We start from the raw sequence: 23,594 nt of genomic DNA on the forward strand, positions 1-23,594 counted from the left end.
GAGCACCTAGCATATTGCCTGGGACCCAGCTGAAAACCAAATATTTGTTGAATGAATGAATAAATGAATTAATGATATATGCAGTTGTATGGTAGAGTGCTAAGAATAACCAGATATGAAGTGAACTGAGCAAGTTGCAAAACAGCATGTATGTATGATTTCATTTTGGGGTAAAATAAACTGAGTAGATATTAATGAACATATTGAAAAATGAAGGAAAATATAAAAAACTGTTGACAGCAGGATTGTAGGATACTCTGATTTTCTGTGTTATGTGTTTAGGTAATTTTCAATCTTCTATAACTTTTATCACATTTATAAAATTAAGATATTAACACCCATTTAAGCTGCATTCTATTTTATTTTTATATTTTTATAGGTTTTTTCCAGTCCTTGAAAAGCATCCTTACCAATCCCCTATATGTTATATTACAGTTTTTGTCATTATTGCTAGCCAGCAGCCATATTGGTGCTATTACTTATGTCTTCAAATATATAGAGCAACAGTATGGTCAGTCAGCATCTGAAGCTAACATTTTGCTTGGTAAGACACATTATTTATATTTGCTTGATAAGCTGTATATTACCAAGTAATTGAGTTTCAAGTGACATTTTGTGTGAAGGTAATTTTATATTTTAGTAAATATAATTTCCAATTATTCTTTGCAAGTCTTATCAAATTTGTTGATCTCATAATATCATCATTGCTCTGCCTTTGAAGTTGCATCTCATGTTATTTTTGAGAAGATGAACTCCTAAAAGAAAAACTGTGTGTGAATGGAACATTTAAATATAGTATCTGCATAATTTTATTTTATAACGTTGAGATCCTGAGACAAATCCTTTTGTAATTTAATCATTAAAATTTTATAATTCACGCACTTTGAACCAGGCTTCAGCTACTTACAAAATATAGGACAAAAGAAAAATCAACTTAAACACAACATTGATGTCTACATAATTCAAACAAGTATCATATTTTGGGAGTTACTTTGTTATGGTATCTATTTCCAATGACATATTAAATCATGCTTATGAAGAAAAGGTTTTCTTATACCATTCTTCCTTCACATCCAGTATAATACGAGATTCTTAAGAATCTGTACTGTACATTACCCTGTACAGTGCTCAGCACATTGTAGAAACTCAGTAAATATTTGATAAATTAAACTGAATTTATCAAGTGGTATCTCTGAGAAGGTTGTAAGAAAACAAGAAAATAATAATTCTGTTGGATACTTTTATTGAGCTTAAGATAAAAATTTAAATTATGAGAGTTAAGTTTGACTCCCAATCAGGTTCCCAGCCTGAATTTGCTGTTGTTGTTTGTAGAGGGATCATTACCTTTAATAATTCTCGTAGGACAGTGACATGGAAAAGTTATACCAGGGATCAATATTTTTAATACCATATTTAGGTCTGTTTATCATCAAAGGGCAAATGTGTGTTTGGATAAAGAAGAGGTATTAATTCTAGTAGTTAATTTTAAAGTGATGGGCAAATTTGGAACAAGTTTTTAAGGATTGGAACTCTTCATTTTGAGGAGATGTAAAGGATTTTATTTTATTTTTTATTCTTTTTATTATGTTCAATTAGCCAACATATAGTACATCATTAGTTTTTGTTGTACTGTTGAACGTGTAAAGGATTTTAGATGGTAAGATGCAAGTCTTATAGGCAGGAAGACGATATTTTGTTGCTGTTTTCCAGAAAAAGAAAATCCCTCATAAAAACCATCAAGACATTCAAATATTCTCAATCCCTGACTTTTGCTATTAGAGAACCCAAATCCTCAGCATTGGCATCAAGAAATTATTTCTCTTTCTCCCATGTGGTACACTGGTCTTCAACCTCCACCCAGGGCTGTCAGCTTTCTACTTATGGAATAAGATGGGATGAATTTGGTCGATGCACTCTGTGTTTCCTTTATAAAATATTTCAGAATAACCATATTTATATAATCACAGGTTTTTTTCTCTTCTTTTATTTCTAGGAACCATAACCTTACCAACTCTTGCAACTGGAATATTTATAGGAGGATATATCATTAAAAAATTCAAACTTACCTTGCTTGGAATTGCCAAATTATCATTTTGCACCAGTGTATTGGGCTTCACATTTCAACTATTAAATTTTGCATTAATTTGTGAAAACAGATCAGTTGCTGGCCTAACTTTGACCTATGATGGGTTTGTATACACCAATATATTAGTTGCACAATGTATAAACTATCCAATGTAAAAGACTATAAGGAAAACAGGACAGATAGCAATCTTAGCTAAATTTTGTTTTGAGAGAAATTTCAATTTACAAAATCTTAAAACACCCACTTCCTAAGATCTCAAAAAATTCTCCTTGTAGTCCTAAAAGAAAACCTACATAAGTTGTAATAATAATAGTTATCCTTTATGAGATTCCTACAATGACAGACAGGTATTTTTACCCACATTTTATAGATAGGGAAAGCAGGGCTTAGAGAGATACACAGATTACCTGACTAGCAATGTTAAGATTCTGACTTAAATTGGGGGATTTAGACTCCAAAACTTTTAGTCTTAACTGCTACAATTTTAGATGTATTATAAGAGGAATATAAATAACATTTCCCAAAAGTGACTGAACAATTTTTATCTACCGTTAATTTTAATGGTTAACAACTACCTTTATAAGAAAACACTTCTTTATATTGTACTGAATTTTCCTTTTCTGCAAGCTAATACTATTTATTCTGGTATTATCATTATTAGCAGTAGAATTAATAAATATCTTATGTATAATTGTATGTTAGACCATAGAAAACCGTTACTTTGTATTGTTAACAAGTATTGTGAAGTATGCCTAGTACTATAGTTCTATCCCAAATTAGGGGCAGGATTCTGGTACAGATTTCTTATCATCTCTTAAATATAGCCAAGAATTTAAGCTTAGAAAGGTTCACATTCAGACAAGGAAGGCTCCTTGGATTACAGTTGAGTAACTATGATACCTAGTGCTGCTTATTGTTGGCTCTGAGCATTTACACTCTGGATCCAAGATGTCAGTTTGACCTTGTCAATTTTCCCCACATTTCTTTACCTACATACCATCCTATTCTTGGAGACCTGTCAAACTAGTCTTGAATTATCTCTCAGCTCTTTCCTAACCCTGACTGTTGGTAATTACTCCTATCCACCATTAACCACTCCAGTAAATACAGAGTACTTAGAACATTGAACTTTTGAGGTAAAAGAAACTTAAAGATCATGAAGCCCAAACCTTTTATATCCTCTTCATTTATTAGTTGAGAAGCAGAGAAACTGTGACTTATTTGAAGTCACAAAATTACTCCAAACTGACGCTGTATCACATCAGTAGTTTCAAGGGTTCCCAACTTGTCAAACATGGTTTAGAGGAGCTTTAAAGCCAGTTCCCTAAAAACAAGTATGTTAACTGTGCCATCTATTCAAAAGAAAGCGCCTAGAGTTATATGGGATTCTCTCCATTTAGTAAAATTTTCCTGAGTGCCTCCTTAAAGGTCAAAATGATTTATAGGATAGATCACTGCCTTCGTGAAACTCATAGTTTAATGATAGCAAATAACAGAATCAATGTATTTAGCATTTGTGAAGTGCTAGTAACAGGAGTTTTTAAAGTATGAATTAATGCAGAGTTTCTCAGAATGTGATCTCAGGGCCTGTAGGGGTCCCTGAGACCTTTTTGAAGGCTCGGCATATTCTAAGCTATTTTTAGAATAATACCAGGATGGTATTTGTTTTTAGTCTTATTTTCTCGTGAGTGTATAGTGCTATTTTCTAAGGCTACAATAATGTGATGATAGCATCAGTCTGGTAGCTATTGATGTGTGCTTGTGTGTTCTTATGTATTAAAAATTTTTTTTTTCTTTTTGTGAGAGAGAGAGCATGATTGGGGTGGGAGGGGCCCGAGGGAGAGGAGAATCTTAAGCAGACTTCCACTGAGCTTGGAGCCCGACTTGGCGCTCAATCTCAGGACCCTGAGATCATGACCTGAGCTGAAATCAAGAGTTGGACGTTTAAATGACTGCACCACCCAGGTGCCCCATGTATTAAAATTTTTTAGTATTAATTTCTGATTATATACCTATCAATGTCAATATATATAACTCACTTGGACAAAAAACCTTTGAGGTCCCCAATTCTTTTAAGAGTATGAAGAGCTACTGAGAACAAAAATTTGAGAACTGCCATATGAATTTTTCCCCCAATATCCATATGCAGTTGATGTTATTACCTATGACTTACAAGTGGCAAAGCTGATTTTAGGAATAGTCACAACACTCCAAAGGGTCAGAACTAATGTGAGCACTGGAGTATCTGATGGCAATGTCTGGACTTGGTCATTAATCATTATGTTTAACCTCTCTCGGTTGTATGTTCCCAAGAAGAATTAGGTATTAGATGCATTTTAGTAAAATTATTGATAATAGAATTTCAGAATTTCTGAGTCTACTTCTTCATGTATATTACTTCCTTATTCAAAGATAATATATCAATTCTCAATTATTATCAAGATTTTACCAAAAACAAAAGAATAATTTTAATAATCTATAAGCATAAAGTTAAATATTCAAATAATCCATTTTTTAATTTTAGCCAAATTTTAAGATTATATTTTACAAATATAGCCATGTTTTACAGTCAATCATTATAAAGTATGTTTTCATTTCATTTAAAAAGTGTATGGAGGTTTTCTAGTCTTTCTCAACTGATTTTATTATTCTTGATTTTAAAAAATTGATGCTTAGGGGTTCTGAAATTCTTTTCTTATGTAGTCGAAACATAGATTTAAAAATTCAAAGTAAATAACAGATTCATGGAACTTTACAGTAAGCTGGGAAGTTTAGTCTACCACCTTATTGAAGAGAAAACTGAGTCTCAAAAAAATGAAGTGACTTGTATAACGAGTAATTTCTTGGTAGAATCACAAAGACCTCTTATATAAGTCTTACGGATCCTCTTTATGTCTGGGTAAAGATGGGAGGTGTTAAGTTAATAAACACTATATAAACATGCCATTTTGGCATCATCACTCATCAAATTTCGCTGTCTTATTAAAGCCTAACTGTTTTCCTTATTTCTCTCCTCCACTTCTCCCTCCCACTTCTTCTCCCCCCCTTTCCTAATGCCCTCCACCTTTTCCTCCCTCCTCTTGGCTTCCCTTTCCTGTCCTCCCCTTTCTTTCTCTTTACTCCTCTCTTCCCTCCTTCTTTTTCTCTCTCTCTTTTTGATATATGTCTACCTTATATTTCCAGAAATAACCCAGTGGCATCTCACATAAATGTACCACTTTCTTATTGCAACTCAGACTGCAATTGTGATCAAAGTCACTGGGAACCAGTCTGTGGAGACAATGGAATAACTTACATATCACCTTGTCTAGCAGGATGCAAATTTTCAAATGGCAGTAAAAATTCTATGGTGAGTATTCGTTTTTACTTTGTCTTCTCTTCTTGACCAACATTGCAGATTTGATTTAGCAATAACTTATCAAATCTTTCTAGAAGTAAAGTCTCTAGTAAAAAGAGAATAGAAAAAGATTCCTAATCCTATCTGTCATTGTGATGGCTATGAGGTTGTGTAAATGAAAGCCTCACATAAAATCCTTGAAACACAGATAGTTTTTTCTGTTGCTTAAATATCATTTGAGATTATTCCCACTTTTCCTCCTTGAGTTTATGAGAACACGACCTTCTGGAATTTAAATGCATTTAGGATCCCTAGGAAGCACCTCATTTTACTAATTAGATTAAATTAAAGGTATTTTACCCTTCAGAAATTAGGGGAAAGTCCTGATCTGACCACTTGTCAGCACCCTCTTCCTTTCCAGGACAATAATCTATATGCAATTTTGCATATCGATTCTGACAAGTTTATCTTTAGGCTCACTACCCTTTTAACTTTCCAAAAAATTAATCAAGGCTTCATGCTCACTTGACTGTCCAATTCTTAGCTTCCAATTTTGATTTCCCCAAAGGTGGCACTTCTATCCAGGATAACTTAATCTTTTGACTACATATTCCTAACATTTTCCATAGAAATGCCATTTCCTTCTTCACTCAAAATATTCCCTTCCATGCAAACTATGGGTTCTTCTTAATTCCTTGAGTTGATTTTCAGTAATTGGGGATCAGGTATCATGTTCTCTATTCCACTTCCAATCTATTGAATATCTCACAAAGTTGGGGAGCCATTTCCTGGGCCATTTATCTATCACCAACATCAGCAGTATAATCAGCTATGATCATTGCTCTCTACCACACAGTTCTGTCTTTGATTTTCAAACTTTTTTCATCTTTTTCTTGTCCATAATCCTACTAATTGTATTGTTGAAGGGCCCTGAGAACTTTGAAGAATAAAGCACCTGGATTCTTTGAAGCCAGGCCATAAATTTGCAAAAATGTGACCCAAGGACCATACTTAAAACCCCATATTTCTTATTAATGGGTCTAGTGCCTTTCACTGATAGTGCCCCATTTAATCCATGGTCCCACTTGGTCCATTAGTGAAAGCCTGGAGAAGACATGGTATTATAATCCTAAAGAAAGCTCTGTGTATTATGGAGACATTTTTCTTAATACTGACAATGACTATACCATTTGAGGACTACTGCAGAGTTTGTTTACCAAATCCTTAGTAATAAATCATCCCTTCTTAATTACTCAAAATAATGTCCTTGGTTTTATTGATCAGTAGGCTTGATACATAAGGGATTCATCCATATTATTCCTAGTGAAAAAGTAAAGCTTGATTATCAGATACGTATGGATTCAAATTCTTCTCCACTTCTTCTTTCAGTAAATAAAGTACTAATAGGTTTAAGCTTCCCTTAAACCTTAGTTTAGCCTAGACTCAAAACAGAATTTATTAAAACCACCTATCTAAATAAACTGCTTGCCAAATTTTCCCCTTCTGTGGTCTACCCAGAGGTTCAACACTCTGGTAATAACATCATCTATCCTATAATCTGTCATTATGCTCTTGAATGTTGTGTTTGTGGGCCAAAGTAGAATTCTAGTACCCCCGCCTAGCTCCTATTCCCCTAGACTCTGCCCCATTCTAATGGATAATTCTAGTGCCAGGTTTTGCCCCGACCAAAACTATATTTTCTGGATTCTCTGAGTAACCCTTCCCTTCCTGTCCCTGACACTTAGTAGGATTGTTAAAGAGAGTAACTAGGCATTTTATAGAAAGTAAAAATGAGTGGGAAGAAAATATTAAAAAGTATTTATATTAATGAGAGATTATATACAGTTTCAAACATTGATTTTTTTTATCCTTTCCTAATTTTTAAATTAAGAATAAATTAAATGTTAATAGGGAATGGCATTTTTTTTTGTCTAGAGAGGAATCCAGGAAACTATTTGCCTTCCAACTATTAAATAACTGTATTTTCAGAATGCTTTCTTTAAACACTGTAAATATTTTAGCTCAAATGGGTGAGACTTCTTTAAATATAATGAAATGTATTTATAGCCCAGTCATACCTTCTAAATATATTCTGCAATATTTCAAAAACTGTTTTTTAGGTGTTTCATAACTGTAGTTGTGTGGAAGTAACTAGTATCCAGAACAAAAATAATTCGGTGACTTTGGGTGAATGCCCAAGAGATAGTCAATGTACAAAAAAATTTTATATTTATACACTGGTGCAAGTCTTGAATTATTTTTTCTCTTCATTGGGAAGCACCCCAACTATCATGCTGATTTTTAAGTAAGTATGACTTTTTAAAAAGCATTTTTATGTATATTAGACTCTAAACACACCTAATAATGTACATATTTTTCATAATATATTTGGAACACAAATTTGTATTTTGTTACATTTTAATTTTCTAAGAATGCATTTACTTAGGTTTATTGTGATATCACAATGTCATAATTAATGATAAAAAGATTTCATACTTTCTCCTCTTACTAAGAATTTTATGACATAGACTGATTGACAATTGCTTCAATTGTGAGAAAAAAAAATCTCTGTTGTGATTCTATAAGAAATTCTAATTTTGAGATGCCTTATACCAGGATTGGCCTGTCAGAGTGAATCAACTATTGATTTCGTTGAAAGAAAACATTTGGGAACCAGACTGTATAATATAACCAGTCTATAATATTCTAAAATTTTTAATATACCTCAAAATAGCTTTTGACCTGGTCTCTCAAATACCCTCATAGATAAGAAAAAATAAATGAGCAGAATTCATCCCTTTCTTCACTCATTAGACAAATACTTAGACCATACTTGAAGGATATTCCATGGTGAATAAAACAGATAAAGTACCTGTTCTCAAACAGTTCAGAGTATGACAGGAAAGACAGATGTAAGAAAAATAGGCTTAAAATAAACACATAATTACAAATTGTCATTAGTGCTAGTAAGGAAAAAGAATGATATCAAAGAGAATAAAGAGGAAAACCTAATTTATGATTGAGGTGAGGAGCTGTGAGGAAGAAGCCTCAGAGACTTCTCAAAAAAATCAACATTTAATCTAAACATCTAGAGAATAAGTTGACATTAACAAAATGAAGAACTGTACAGAAAAGGGGTCTAGGTGATGATGCCTCAAGGCCAGGGAGAGCTGGAGTGTTTGAGAAGTGAAAAGAAGCTGGCTGGTTGGAACATACTGAGTGAGAGGGCTATGACATAACATTGGAGATTTAGGAAGGGAGCAAATAACACAAGCCCTGTTGGTGAAGTTAATTATTCAGTTACCTAAAACCGAAAACATATAAAAACCTGCATGCAGGTCTTAAAGATATACATGTGTAAATACGGTGGCCTAGGTTAACATCTAAATTATATTTTTAAGGCATAGGTAGTTGACCACAAGTTCACTGTCAGCCAACAGCATGATATGGAAGGGAAAGAAAACAAATGGTTTAAGCTTTGTTAAAATCAGTATACATGAGTAAACTGAGTCTACAGTTGTTTAATTCTACTCTGACCCAAAATCTTGTTAAATTATTTTTACTAATTTATTCTACAGCTATATCTCTACCTTAATATGAAATGTTGTCTACTCAAAAAGAAGCCTTCCATAATTGCCAAATTACAGCTTCATTATCTATCAGAAAAATCCTCTCTCAAAAATCTATATTAGCTTTATCTCAGTAAGTCTTTAATTTTTTAATCTAAAATCTTTTGCAGGGTGAAAGAGGGTTTCATCATTAATGTAATTTATATTTTACCTCATTAAGTGGTTGAGGTAAACATTACCATTTGTCAAAAACATTTACTGATCTCTCACCAGCCTTTGATTTTATTGAAAGAACACTTTCGTGAAACAGACTGTAGAATAAAAATATAAACGTCAGTCTATTAATGATTTTCCAATGCTTACATCATAAGGCTGTTATTAAAACTAGACTAAGCAGGAGTGATGATATTCACTCATTCAATCTATTCATTTTGTGTGTCAGGCACAATTATAGATGCTAAGGACAGAACTGTGAACAAAGTGATAAAGGCCCTGCTTTCATTAGCTTCCAATGGCGGTGAGGGATGGTGGACAGGATGGGTATAAGAGAAGAAACAATAAAAAAATAAGCAAGTAAATGTGTAAAATAGAATTGTAAAACATTAGGAAGAAAAATAAGTTAGCTTAAGAATGGGGGGGCAAGTAAATGGTACTAATTCAGATATTGTGCATTGGAAGTCATTTGATAAGAGAGCTGAAAAAAAAAAATGAGCGTGCCAGCTATGCTGATATGGGGACAAGTGAAGAGCATGGTCCAGAAAATACACACTCTGTGGGGCACAGTGACAACTTTGGAGTTTATTCTAATTGTATTGAGAAGTCAGCAGAGACATTTGAGCATTAGAATTATACAACTAACTTATCCATTTAGAAGATCACTCTGACTTTTGAGTGGAGAACAAGTTTTTGAGGTGTAAGAATGGAAACAGGGAGAACAGAAGGCTATAGTTCTTCACAGGATGGGATTTTGATTGAAGATGGTGATAGTAAAAGAAATAGAAAGTGATGCGAGTCTCAGTCTTCTGTTTTTAAGGCAAAGTCAATAGAATTTGCTGATGGATCTAATGTGGCATGTAAGAAAGAAAATTTAAGGATGATCCCAAGGTTCTAGCCTTGAGAAGATGGTAGTACTGTTGAACAAACTAGTGAAGACTAGGGAATGGTAGTTTGGAGAAAGTGGAGAAGCAAGATTTTGTTCTATCCCCGTAAATCTGAGATGCCTATTGGAGAAATATTGGAGCTGGAGATATAAATTTTGGAATCAGCAACATACAGATGTTGTTTAAATCCATGGCACTTTTGAGATCTTCTAAGGACTGAGTACAGGTAGAAAAAAGATTCTAGAACCAAGATCCAGGTACTACAACTCCAGAAGCCAAGAAGAGGAGGAGAATCCATTGACGAAAACTGAGAAGGAGGTCCCATGAAGTGGGGAAAAACCAAGAGGGTGGGTCATGTAAGTTAAAGGTTAGGAAGTAATCACAGGATTTCATTATGTGCTAGTTACTGCTAACCTTAACAAAAATAATGCATGAAGATGGGGGGAAAGGAAGGCTACTTTGCAAAGGACTGAGAGAAAATCCAAGAAGGGGAAGTGCAGATATCCAGTAGGAAAAATTCTTTATGTTACTAATGTTATAAAAAGAAGCAGAGAAAAGGTATAGTAATTTAGCAGGGGTGTGGCCTCAAGATTTCTGTTTATACTAGATATTATAGCCTGCTTGTGTGCCGATGAGAATTACCCAGTAGGGGTGAAGGAAATTGATAGTGTAGGAACGACTGAAAGGGATATGAACAAGCACGCAGAATTTAAATGATTCACATGTAGCTTTAGTCATGTGAGGGTATTGAAATTCTGTTCTGATTGATTCTACTTTTTCTGTTAGATAAAAAGCAAGGTAATCTGCTAAGAGGGAGGAGGAAAAAAGAAGAGGTTTCAGATGAGATCAGGAAATGGGAACTAGTAATCTTAAAGGCTGGGAGAATAAACAGGGGAAATAGACTAGTAAAATACAGTAGGATTGTACTGGAGGCCCTGAAGGTTTGTACTTAAAATGAGCTTAGTCAGAATATTTGAATGATATCCTCCAGCCAGCAGTTCTTTAGGTATAGGTGTAGAAAAGGCAGGGGTTGGATGAAAGCATTTTTCTTGCCTGGGACAGTAAAGAATGGGAAAGACAGAAAAGTCCAGGGTATATGAAAGGAATGATTATGAGAGAGCATGGTGAGAAAAGTGAGGACATGAAAATGGAGATGACCTGGGACAAAGTGCGGGGTGTCAAGGGCCTTAAGAGCCCTGTGGGGCTGAGGCTTGTTGGAGTTGGTTTGCTTGAGAGAGTGAATTTAAAAGTTGAGAGGTGCTTCTGATGAGGGAGTGCTCAAAACTGAGAATTAGGGAAGTGTGTACTGATTAGCATGACCATGGGATAGGTGAGGTAAGACCAAGGAGTGAAGAGGTCAAGAAACCTGGAGCCCGGAACATTGGAGGATGGTCTACATAGATTATTATAATAACTAGGAAAAGTGGCAGATACAATTTTGGAAAAAAATGGCAGAGAGCCTAGTACTAAAATCTCCAAGGAATGATGAGGGCACTGATCAAGATACTAGTATCTGCGGGTACAGTATCTATAGATACTACAGCCAGGAGGTTAGGGAATGGTATATGAGGATGGCACACCACTTGAAGGGAGTTAGAAGTCTTTCAGAGGAGACACTAGAGTCCTCCTCCTCAGAGGGGTTTTTAAAAAGGTGTTTAAGAAAAAAAGAGCAAGAAGGACATCTACACCAACACCCAGTAAGACTGCAGGCTGTGGGAGAAAAACAGCCCTTACTTGAAAGAGTTGCATGGCAAGAGAACCATCAGGGGCAGCCAGGCTTTGTTAGAATAAGAAAGTGAAAGGGTTCCTAAGAACATAAGATCTAAGGATTTTGCTGGTAACAAGGGACACAATGGAAGAGTTTAAGTGATATAAAAGGAGCAGGAGACAGGGTGTGATTAAAGAATGATCTAAACCATGTGGGGGTGAGAGCCCAGGGATGCCAGAATATGAAAACCAGTGCTAAGAGAGGTTATATGACTTCTCTAAGTCACTCAGTCAATATGAAACACCATTTACCTCTTTGTTCAAGAAGAACTAGCAAGAATATCCTAGGGGCCACTTAGCAAATGTTTGTTGAATGACTCAGTCTATTTCTATGAACAAATACGGTCATCCAAACAGCTCAAGAAAGAACAACAACCACCTTTGTATCACTTAATCAAATACTTCCAAAAAAACAGGCTTTTGAGCCTCAGTCCCCTCCTCCCCATCTTGCCACTGCTGCTGGATAATTTGTTTCACGTGATATGTATTAGGCTATCACAGGGATATCACAGAATGACATGGCAGTGTCATCATCTTATTAAACACAGAAAAATGGAATTATGGAAACAAATTTCTAAATGCAAGAGTGAGTTAATTTCTAGGAGAGGATACAAATGTGCTTGCTCCTTTAAAATGACATTTAGGGGCGCCTGGGTGGCACAGTGGTTAAGCATCTGCCTTTGGCTCAGGGCGTGATCCCAGCATTATGAGATCGAGCCCCACATCAGGCTCTTCCACTATGAGCCTGCTTCTTCCTCTCCCACTCCCCCTGCTTGTGTTCCCTCTCTCGCTGGCTGCCTCTATCTGTGTCGAATAAATAAATAAAATCTTTAAAAAAATAAAATAAAATGACATTTAAATATACTAGACACTAGAATATAAGTATTTTTTTGACCCTCCTAGTTATATTACATAGTTCATGAATCATATTAGTGAACTTTGTTGTTAGTAGCAATGGCAGAAATAAGATGGTAAAAGAGTTCTCACAAAGACCTCAATAAATGTATCTGCTGTAGCATATGGCCTGTGTCAACTGAATGGGTCACATGAGATCTGTTTCTTCGTAGGCATAATAAAGTCTGTTCCGACCACACACTCATAGGATTTCAAAGGATCAAATGAGAAAATGTTAAACCATCTTGAAATCTCAACATATTGAATAAATAAGAGAATAATAATTATTATCACTCCGCTGTTTGCCTTTTAAAACAACTGAAAATAAAACTTGAAATAATGTCAGCCATTCACTTGAGGGTTTTTGTCTGATCATGAACAGTGCCACTGAGAAATGTTTTGATATTGAACTTGGTTTGGTATTTTGGAGATGTTTAATGTGTCTTTACCTTTATCTTATTTCAGAACTGTTCAACCTGAACTGAAATCCCTTGCAGTGGGTTTCCATTCACTAACTATACGAGCATTAGGTATGCTAAATATACAGATTAAAATTTTAAGATATAAATTTTTATATCAAAGCTCACAGACTGAACGTAATTTCCAATCATAAGAAATTTTTTAAAAGGTATAATTTAAAATAATTGCTATTTTTGTGGTAAATAAAAAATAATGAGACAGAGGAAAACTAAATAACTTAAAAGAAACTTCGATCATTAATTCCAGTCAATCTTTAACTAGAACAAGAAATCGTCATATTTGTTCTACACTCTTTCTAACACAAAGATAGGTGATATCCAAAGTTTTCCTACTTTCACACTTAGGAATATTACTTCCTAAAGGCAGAATGGAAGGCCTTCTGCATAAAGAGGGTAATGCCCAAAACAGCTTGGAAGACCTGGGAAATCTGGTCAGGCTGAAATTGTATGAAACAAGCAAACATTTTGCTGCCCCACTTCCCACTACCCACTTCTCCAAGGCTGGGGAAGTTAACCTTTATCAGAAGTTAAAAATGCAAGAGGAAATGGGAACTAAACTGTAGGACTCAGCATCTTGGGCTAAGGGAGTGTTCTGAATGAAGGAAAGCTCAGGAAACTGTGCTTTTTGTTGTCAAAGAGTAGGGCTGTACACTCCAGAAGTAAGAGTTCTATTTCTAAATATTCACATGAAGTGATTAGTAGAAGATTTAGGAAACCATCCTTTTTCCCTTGTCATTTGCCATTCATACCACAGAGATTTCTGTTGTTAGCTCAAACTTCTAACCTAACTCCTATGCATCCCCCTTTGTAAGACGTATTAACAATAATATGCTTATTCCTGGGAAGTAGGAAAAGAGCATCATCTAGGGATTGGGGTAGAAGACTGACCATGGCCTGGAGGCAACCACTGATGGAAAAGGAAGTGGGAGGGGTCAATCCCTGGGATCCTTACAAGCAAAAGAAAGAAGCATAACTCTTTGGCTATGTGCAATGGAGAAGTTGTCCAAGAAGTATATTTGGGGAGAAGGCCACAGATCCTCAAAGGTAAAAAGAGGAAATATAAAGGACTTGGAGAGAAGAAGATGAAGATGCTGCTGGATTCCACTCTAGTTCTCATCCCAGCCTTCTCTTCTGTCCTTCTCTAATCTTGAAACTCTGTCTGTCCTGGCAGTTCCCTGTCTCCAGATACAATGGAGATGGCTCTCTCCTAGAAGCTAGGCCATAGAAGCTAGCAGATGAAAATAGAATGTGGGATCTAGGGCTCCCCCTTAGATGTTGAAATAAGACTGAGACTAGAAGAAATTCTTCTAGTGACATAAAAGAGAAAGAAAGGAATTTTGCCATCCTAAAGGTGAGCTTACTATTTTGATATATCCAATATATGGAAGAGTAGAACCTAACTACTTTTTTGGAAGAAATACATACTGAATAGCAGACTTTCAATTCACAAAAAGTTGTCTTGAATACAACACATGCATAAGTTGTGGGAGGTCTATAGAGCATATTAAACTGAAAAGGATATTTGGAAAATAGATCATTTGAAGTTTTAAAATTCTAGTAATGACTTAAGACCAAGTTGGCTTCCTAAAATATTTAATGAATTAACTTTGGTCAAACCAGTGGTATTGTATGGGGAAAATAAATTATTGGCATGTATTTTTCATTTTTCAAAGGGTGGATGTGATTTGTGGAAAGCTGTAAATTTCTCACCATTTTCTTAGTACCAGTTTTTCTCAGATATGTTTGGCCCCAGACACCAGTCTTTTGTCATCTCAGAGTTCTCACTCTCAGAAAAATGAGGCTTAGAAATAAATGGAACCAATACAATTTTGAAATATGAATTACTACCATTTTTTATGTAACAAAATAAAAACTGAAAGTCATTCATCAAAATACAAAAAGAACAAGGTAGACCACTTCAGATCTACCATATGGAATATAGATCTCTACAGCTTGTCTCTAAAATTTTGGTCAAATTACCAACACTTAGAACTAGGAGTGTATCTCAGAGTTTATTAAAATAACAGTAAGCAGATGGGTACTTCCACTGTAAGGCAACATATGTGTTTCTAAAAAGGTTTGCATTCTGAAAAATCATACACTACAGGTAAAAAAAATGGGTTAGGCACAGACCACTAGATGCCCAGGCATCATTGTGATCAGAAAATTAACAGAAACAAAATTCAGCCACAGGCCCTAACTTGGACAGTCCATGTTGCTTTGGGGAAGTATTAAAAATACACATAATCAATGGAGAGAAAATGCAAGACTGTGGGCTCCCATGACATCAAGAAAGTGGAATTGGAGCTCTGAGCCAAGAAAGAAGGACAACCTGCCCAGAGCCTAGTATTCTGTGAAGCTGGGCCTGTACTTCTCCGGGGAGGAAGTGCTAGGTTTCTTAAAAATGGGGTTGAAAACTCTCTGACTTTGAAGTAGTTGAGCTGAGAGGTTTTTCCTTTCTCTGTGAAGTTATAATCCTACCGCCACACTTTTAGCTCTCCTTGCCTAGGAAAATTCTATATGAACCAATATAACTTCAATGTTTTACTGACAATGTTCTTCTTTTCTCCAGTTAGGCTTAAGTTAATTGGTAATTATAAAAACAGAGCATACGGGCATTTAATGTTCCTTCTTCTCTTCCCTGTGTGTGTTGGTGGGGTGAGGTAGATAGCAGATATCTATGCTATTATATGTGATTTGAGCCTTTGAGATTCCTAACAGTCTCAGTTCTTGAGTAAATTTAGGTCAAAACAATGGAAGCATGCTCCAAAATTTTCAACTTTTACTTAATCTATAATGTATCAATGTGGAATATCACCCAGTAATGTTTGAAACCTATTCCTTGGATTGACCTTTTCTCATCTCATGTTGCAGGAGGAATTCCAGCTCCTGTATATTTTGGGGCTCTGATTGATAGAGCATGTTTGAAGTGGTCAACCAGCAGCTGTGGGAAGCGAGGGTCTTGCAGGATATATGACTCCATATTATATGGGTAAGTTGTCATAAATATATTTTATTAATTGATTTTTCCTTTGGCTATATTAATTTCTAAAAGATAAAATGCCATTTTCAGTATTATAATAATAATTATAGCCACCCTTTAATGAATTTTGCACTCAGTATTGTATCAGGCAACATCGTATCTCATTTTAATACTCATAGAAACTGCAAGACATGGATATTTTTCTCCTTTTTCCTTAAATATGAAGAAATAAAGACTCAAAGAGAGTGACTTATTCAAAATCGTACAGCTAATAAAAAGATCTGGGATTTGTACTAAAATTTGTTCTGTTGTTTCTAAAATCTCTCCTAATACTAAAAAAACTATATCCAATGACCTTCTGGTTTCTCTAAGAAGACACAAAATGATGCTGGGGCTCTGGTTGTAGGTCAATGGGAAAAAAGGAAAAAAATGTTTCTATATTTTTCTGTTCATAGGGAAATAACTGGATGGTTATCTAGAAAAGAAATAGTTGTAAAAGTACCTTAACCTTAAAAAAATTAATTGGAGATTAATCAAACACACAAAATTACAACATGAAACAAGTATTAGAAAAAATTGTGGTAGAAATACATTTAATTACCTAGGAAGTAGGAATGTGTTTCTCATTATGACCCAAACCCCTAAAACCACAGTAGAAAAAAAATGATTAAATATTTTTAAAACTCAGTGTCATAAAGCTTAAGCAAAGTTCAAAGACAGAAGATAAACTGGAAAAAGAACTTGTAACTTATAACCAGACACAAGGCAAATGTCCGGAATATATAAAGAGCTCTTAAAAAAAATAAACAATACCAATGCTGGCAAGGATCTGGAAAAACAGGAAATCATTTTCAGTGCTGATGGGAATGCAAAATGATTCAGTCACTTTGGAAGAGTCTGACAGTTTCTTATAAAGCTAAACATAAGCTTGCTATATAGTCAAGTAATTGTGTTCCTAGGTGTTTACCCAAATAAGCTGAAAATTTATGCCCACACAAAAATCTGCACATGAATGTTTACAGCAGCTTTATTCCTAATTGTAAAAAAAAAAAAATGAAGCAACTAAGATGTTCTTCCATGTAAATGGAAAAACAAACTGTGATACATTCACACAACAGGATACTCTTCAGCAATAAAAAGAAATGAGCTATCGAACTACAGAAAAGGCAGAATCTCAAATGACCATTGCTATGTGAAAGAAGGCAGTCTGAAAAAGCTATGTACTATATGATTCCAACTAGATGACATCTGTCATAAAGTTTGCACCATTCCAACCAGCTACAAATAGCTAACACTCTTAGAATTCTTAACACTATGAAGTTCACTCATGGCCCCTATCACTTTCTTTTTGGTCAGTTGTGTTCTTTCCTAAAATACTTTGCAAGTAATGGCCTAAAGATTGTCTGAAGTGGAATTTTTTAAAAAGAGCAATGTGTTCCCCAATGAAGAAACAGCAAAAAGTTAAATAGTTACCTTATAATTTTTTGGATTTAATATTTTGTGATAACCAGATAATTGCTTATTAATTTATCTAACAAAGACAAATAATATAATCAATTCCTACTCCAGGAGTGGAAATCTACATTATGATACCAATCCTAAATCTAAACCCAATTTATTCATGTTTTCTCAGCAACAGTCACATAACCAGAAGTGCATAGTAATTTTTCTATTTTCAATGGAAATTCTGAAAAGTTTAACATTGGGGTAGACCTACTTGACATAATCCAAGGATATATTTGATGTTTTAAAATATTTCCTTCATTATTTTTGGTATGGTACAACATTATGTTGTAATTTTAATAAATTTAAACCTAAACAGCTCAAAATTATATAATTCCATTCACCTTCAGTTAAACCTAATAATTGTTCAAGGGTTTTTTTGCATAAAGCTTTTCTACATTTAGTTAACAATGTCAATTGGCCAGTGAATGCTTCCTAAGCTACTGGGTCAGTGTTTATCAATCTTTCTTACTCCTTATAATCACCTGAGGAGCTTTAAAAAATACAGATTTCTGTGTCCCACCTTCAGAAATTTTTATTTAATTGCTCAGGGGCTGTGTGGCCTGGGCATGGGATTTTTAAAATTTCCTGGGATGATTTTAAGGTGCAACCAAAGCTAAGAATCACAAGAATTGACCATGTGTGCTAGGTAATTTAATATTGTTTCATTAAAACTTCCAGTAGGCCACATGACAGCAGTTGTGGACTGTATTTAGCCTATAAACTAAACTTTGGCTCCTATCTAAATGGATTCAGTTTGGTGACCTCACAGTCAATTCATTTCCTTTATAATCTGTTTCCATTACACATGAACTAATCTGCCTTTGAGAAAGTTAAACAGCCCAAATATACCTTATTTTTATGGAAAACATTTGGGTAGATCATTAATCACCCTTAGTTTCTGTGGCTTAATATTCCTCTTAAAATAATTTAAAATCTTCCTCTATGTCAATAAAAAAATCACTAGAATTGCTGCCTTAATATTTTTATGTATAATTTCAAACATCATTTTTTTTTCTTTTAAGGTCTTCTGCATACTGGAGAGCAACACTGTAAATTGTTCCAAATACTTCAACATGAACATTGACTTTTTTCTCTTTTCACAGATATACCTTCCTGGGCTTGATTGAGAGCTTAAGATTTTCAGCACTTATTTTATTTGTTGTATTAATTGCCACTATGAAGAAAATATACCAAGGAAAAGATAACAAGCCATCAGAAAATGGAAAAAAAGATACAAATGAAGCAAACTTAGAATCCTTAAATAATGACGGATATTTTGTACCTTCTGCCGGAGCAGATAATGAAACACATATGTAAGGGGAGAAAAAAAAATTAGGTTGTTGTGTTTCAAACCAACTTTTTATTAATTTAGTAGGATGGTATTTTGAGCAGTTCTTGGTCTGTCACTAACAGTTCTCCCACCCTTATGATGGTATAGTGAATCACCTGTTAATTTATAATAATGAAAGATTATAAATGAAAAAGAATGAGAGTATGCTTTGCTTAGGGTATGGCTATGCATTTGAGGTGAAGATTAGGACACATGATCCATACAAATTTTAAGTGAGATATATGCTCACTTAAAAGAAAAAAAATTTGCTCAGGTAATTATAATTCAATAAAACCAGTGACTAGAAAATAGAGGGGGAAAAGGAGGAGAGAAATTAATAAACTAAATAAGGAGAAAAGCCTAATACCTTTTCTTAAGCCAATTTGCCCCATGTTACTCAAGCATGAAGTTAGTATGATAGAACCTTTATACTATCATGACATCTGTCATTCATGTATTAAGTCATGTATTTCACAGACCTTATTAATTTATAATTTGAAATTGCCTTCAACTAGGAGCTCTTGATGCATCTTCTTCCAACCTTCCATTAAAATACTGCTGAAGAAATAGAGATAATTCAGAATTTGTAAGCTATGATTGTCAAACAACATATTATGGAATGTGTTAAGTTTCTTTCAGGACCATGGAAGTGGATTAAGAAAACTGACATTAACTTGAGAAAGCAAAGCCCATTTAAAAGATGTGTCTTCATTCTATTTGTCTGCTCCCTGGAAAACATGGAGTCTGTACCAGATAATTTACCAGCTGTTTCTCAATTGCATATTTGTGTGTGTGTGTGTGTGTGTGTGTGTGTGTGTGTGTGTGTGTGTGTGTGTGTGTGTTTGGTGCACCAAAAGACAGCTTTCACATCCCCACAAATAGAACAAGAGGAGAGTGGATGAGAACAAATACTTGAATATTGTATTTGTTAGATGACAACAGCTTTATACTGAATGCTAAAGCTTGTAGTTTCTATACTCAGTAGGCTAAAAGACACTTTCTGGCATTAGAATAACTTGTGAAACTTTTTGTTTTAAAAGAAGCCAATCATGCAACCATCCCAGAGATCCTGATTCAAAACATTTGTCATGCAGCCTGGACATCTCCTTAAAAAAAAAAAAAAAATCCGTATAGAGCCCCTGATAGAGAGATACAGAAAAGCAAGCCATAAGACAGGAGAAGATATTCCTGAGTATAGCAAAGTCCCCAAATATGAATGCTTGCTAGAATCTGACAATTAGCCTAGATGTTATATGTATTAAAGTATTCTCAAGCTGTAGCTCTGAGGAAAGATTCGTTACTTCCACAAGCAGAGATTTGGAAAAACCACCAACATGCTAGGTTACTATGTTACAAGTCTGATGGGATCTTATCTCAAAAAATAGACAAAATTATGGAGCTGTTTTTTAAAACATTGCAAAAAAAGGCAACATCTTGAATATTTATTCAACAATTATTGAGTATCAAATATATTTCAGGCAAAATGAAATACAGTAAAGAAAATAGAGGACCTTCACTTTAAAGGAAAAGAACATTAAATTATTAAATGTTATAAAACGATATAAGTTAAAAGAATAAATTTATATTTATAAATGTGATATGTACAGTGAAGGAAAAGAACACTAAAGCATATGCCTTAGATTATTTGATCTACTTCAGAATCCAAGAATCCAGAACAACTATTAATCCTTAATTCAGTGGCATCTATTAAACAGGAATACAAATCCTAGGGGAAGCAGAGGGGAGTGGGTATTCAACAGATATATAAATAAGATAAAGTTTGCAAGGATGCAAAATAATACAAGAGTGTAATTAAAACACACATTGAATAAGGTTAAAAGAAGACAATGGCCAAAAAATCCAAATCAATGATAATGAAGTTACATTTGAAAATCTAAAAATGTGGAGGAAAAACATAAAGAAGAAAATTATGAAAAAAGGTAGATGATTTAGAGGACAAACTAAAGCACCAACCTAGGAAATCTGATATTTTTTTGAGGAGGAAATCAGATTTAGAAAAGAAGCATTAAAGATTTAGTTGCTGAATGCCTTCCTGCTATAAAGAAAGACTTGTGTATACAGACTGAAGACTCCTTATTTGCACCATGTCTTCATGTTCCCATCCATTATCAGGCAGAGGACCTTTGACTATGATGTTTCTTCCTCCTGAAATGCTACTTTTTCCACTGAATAAACTGCTTCTCAGCATTCAGATCTAGGTTCAATCACCATTCCTTCAATGTCTCTGACTTCTTCACTGCTTAAAAATCCTCCAATTATATTTGTAGCAACATAGCACTTAGCAAAATAGTAATTTTATACTTATTTGTGATTATTTATTAACAATCAGTCTCCACCACCAGTTATAAGTTCTAGGAAGGTAGGTATTGAACACATTTTACCTATTTTATTCCCTGCATTCAGCTTGGTGGCTGACACAGAGCAGATGCCTTATCAATTATTTTTGAATGAATGAATGAATGAAGTGAACTCCAAAAATTCCAGTCATAAAAATATGAATGTTATAAATAACTGAAAACAAGATGCATGCAAAAATTTTAAAGACTGCATTAAGGTAATTGGATAGGGAGTGAGGTCTTTAGATGTTTTGAAGATTTTCCTTAGTATTTTAAAATGAAAAAAATATCTTTTAAAATGTTAAAAAGTCTTTTGACTGCCATCTATGTGCTAAATACAGGAAATAAAAGCATTTATAAAACAGTCTTTGTCCTTTGGAAGCCCACAAAAATGCTAGAAAAATAAACATTTAAACATATATGCTATAATAAATACTATTGTGGAATAAAAATGTCCATGTCTCTCATTCACAGGGACCATCCTCATCTCCTTGTTTCAATCTCAACATTTGTATTTCTGGAGATTTTACCGAAACAAAATTTTTGAGAATTAATTATAAAAAATCCAATTTGAAGATTATTATGCAGGCAGTGTACTTTTGGCAACACTGTGGAGCATTCTTGACCACTAACCAATAGATCTTTTACTTTAAACCGATCTTCATTGTTAAACTTGAGGTTGCCTCAAGTTCTGTAATTAGAAGTTTATTCTTTTGAATTAAGACTTGGTCTCCTTTCAAATTGGAAGAGATTATGTATTATCAGTATGTGTGTGAGTGAAATTCCAATCTTTTTTAAGAAGCAGTTTTTTGATAGTGGAAATGAAGAACATGAGGATATTCAGAAAATAAGAGAAAACATCACAGAAAAGCAAGATTATAACCACGAAAATATCTTCAGTCTCTGTGAAGGATTGATATTAATAATGGTTCTATACATTTAAACCTTATGTAAAAATTTTCCTTTGAGTCACATTCATTTGAAAAATGTCTTTTTTTTGAGAGAGAGACAGAGAGAGAGAAAGAGAGAGAGCAGGGGGACGAGCAGAGGGAAAAGGGAGAGTGAATTCCAAGCAGACTCCCCAGAGTACAGAGACAGAAGTGGGGCTTGATCTCATGACCCTGAGATCATGACCTGAGCCAAAATAAAGAGTTGGATGCTTAACTGGCTGAGCCACCCAGGTGCCCCCCCAAAGATGTCTTCATTTGTTTAATAATCCTGTCTAATCATTTGTCTAATAATTTGTTTAATATCTGAGCTTGATTCTGAGATTGATTTGTCTATTCAGACTGTGTTTTGTTTGTTTTCTTTGTGTCTCCTAATTTTTTGTCAAAGGCCATAAATGTAATATAGGATAGTCAATACTGAGGTAAATATTTTCTACACTTGTAAATGAGTGCATCTTTCCTTCCTCTAGGACTGTAGTGTGGGGTTTGTATAAAGAGTAGAGATGGACTTGAAGTTTGTTGTTGCTATAGTTACCCTCAATGTACAAAGAGCTTCAAATTCCTCTAGGGAAACCTTGTGTTTAGAGTTCTACTCCCCATATGGATTCGGTTCTTCCTTTTGCCCTGTTACCCAGAAACAATCAGTCTCTTGCCACTCTCCCAACTAAAATATTCCACTCTTACTTTTACCAGATGCTTGTTACCATGGGGAGGGTGTAGAGGAGAGAGACTGAGGCAGGTTCTGTGAACCTGGGCTTTGGGGCTGATCTGCTGCTCCCACAGGAGTGAACCTTTTCTTTCTTGCTTCCCTTCCCACCTGCAGGAGTTTCCACCAGTACCCCTAAGCTACAGTTTTTGTTGCCCTTCCCCACTGGAGAGAAAGGCTGTTGTTACTTCGGGGACAAAGGGGGTATGGTCTGAGTAGAATTTGGGTAGTGGCTGCTGTTTTCTCCCCTAGCCAGCACCAACGGTGCCTTTTCAAGATTCTCTCTAATCTTCCCTGAGACTCCCTAGTAGGGCTCCTGCAAGAGGTATAAAGCCCCTTCTGTCTGCCGCCTTCAGGGGCTTTGCATGCCAACCCACACTTGATCTTTAGCTACTCATTAAACATTTCTAGCTGCATTGCTTTACTAACTTATATGGCATTGAGTAGCTTCTGCCCCAAGTGAGTAAATATTCAAATTCTGTTTCTCCCTGAAGGAGCCTCTACTTCTCTAGGTTTCCAGTTAGTTGCTTGCC

The 23,594-nt window shown here is 34.8% G+C and overlaps 2 protein-coding genes across 3 annotated transcripts in view; one reads left to right on the forward strand and one right to left on the reverse strand.

Annotated features, from left to right (window-relative positions):
* The window catches only part of SLCO1B3 (solute carrier organic anion transporter family member 1B3), a 50,951-nt gene extending 29,179 nt beyond the window's left edge, over positions 1-21,772 (forward strand). For both annotated transcript variants that reach the window (XM_045781457.2, XM_045781456.2), the window contains 7 exons: positions 380-544; positions 1,994-2,189; positions 5,270-5,435; positions 7,544-7,728; positions 13,219-13,283; positions 16,107-16,224; positions 18,825-21,772. In XM_045781457.2, the coding sequence (XP_045637413.1) occupies positions 380-544; positions 1,994-2,189; positions 5,270-5,435; positions 7,544-7,728; positions 13,219-13,283; positions 16,107-16,224; positions 18,825-19,038 (1,109 nt within the window). In that variant the 3' untranslated portion in view covers positions 19,039-21,772. The remainder of the gene's footprint in view (positions 1-379; positions 545-1,993; positions 2,190-5,269; positions 5,436-7,543; positions 7,729-13,218; positions 13,284-16,106; positions 16,225-18,824) is intronic.
* The window catches only part of SLCO1A2 (solute carrier organic anion transporter family member 1A2), a 158,250-nt gene that overhangs the window by 22,063 nt on the left and 112,593 nt on the right, over positions 1-23,594 (reverse strand). The gene's annotated exons all lie outside the window — the stretch shown is intronic.

Source organism: Ursus americanus, chromosome 25 (genome assembly GCF_024610735.1).
Source record: "Ursus americanus isolate L20-20 chromosome 25, mUrsAme1.1.p, whole genome shotgun sequence".
NCBI classification, from domain to species: Eukaryota; Metazoa; Chordata; class Mammalia; order Carnivora; family Ursidae; genus Ursus; species Ursus americanus.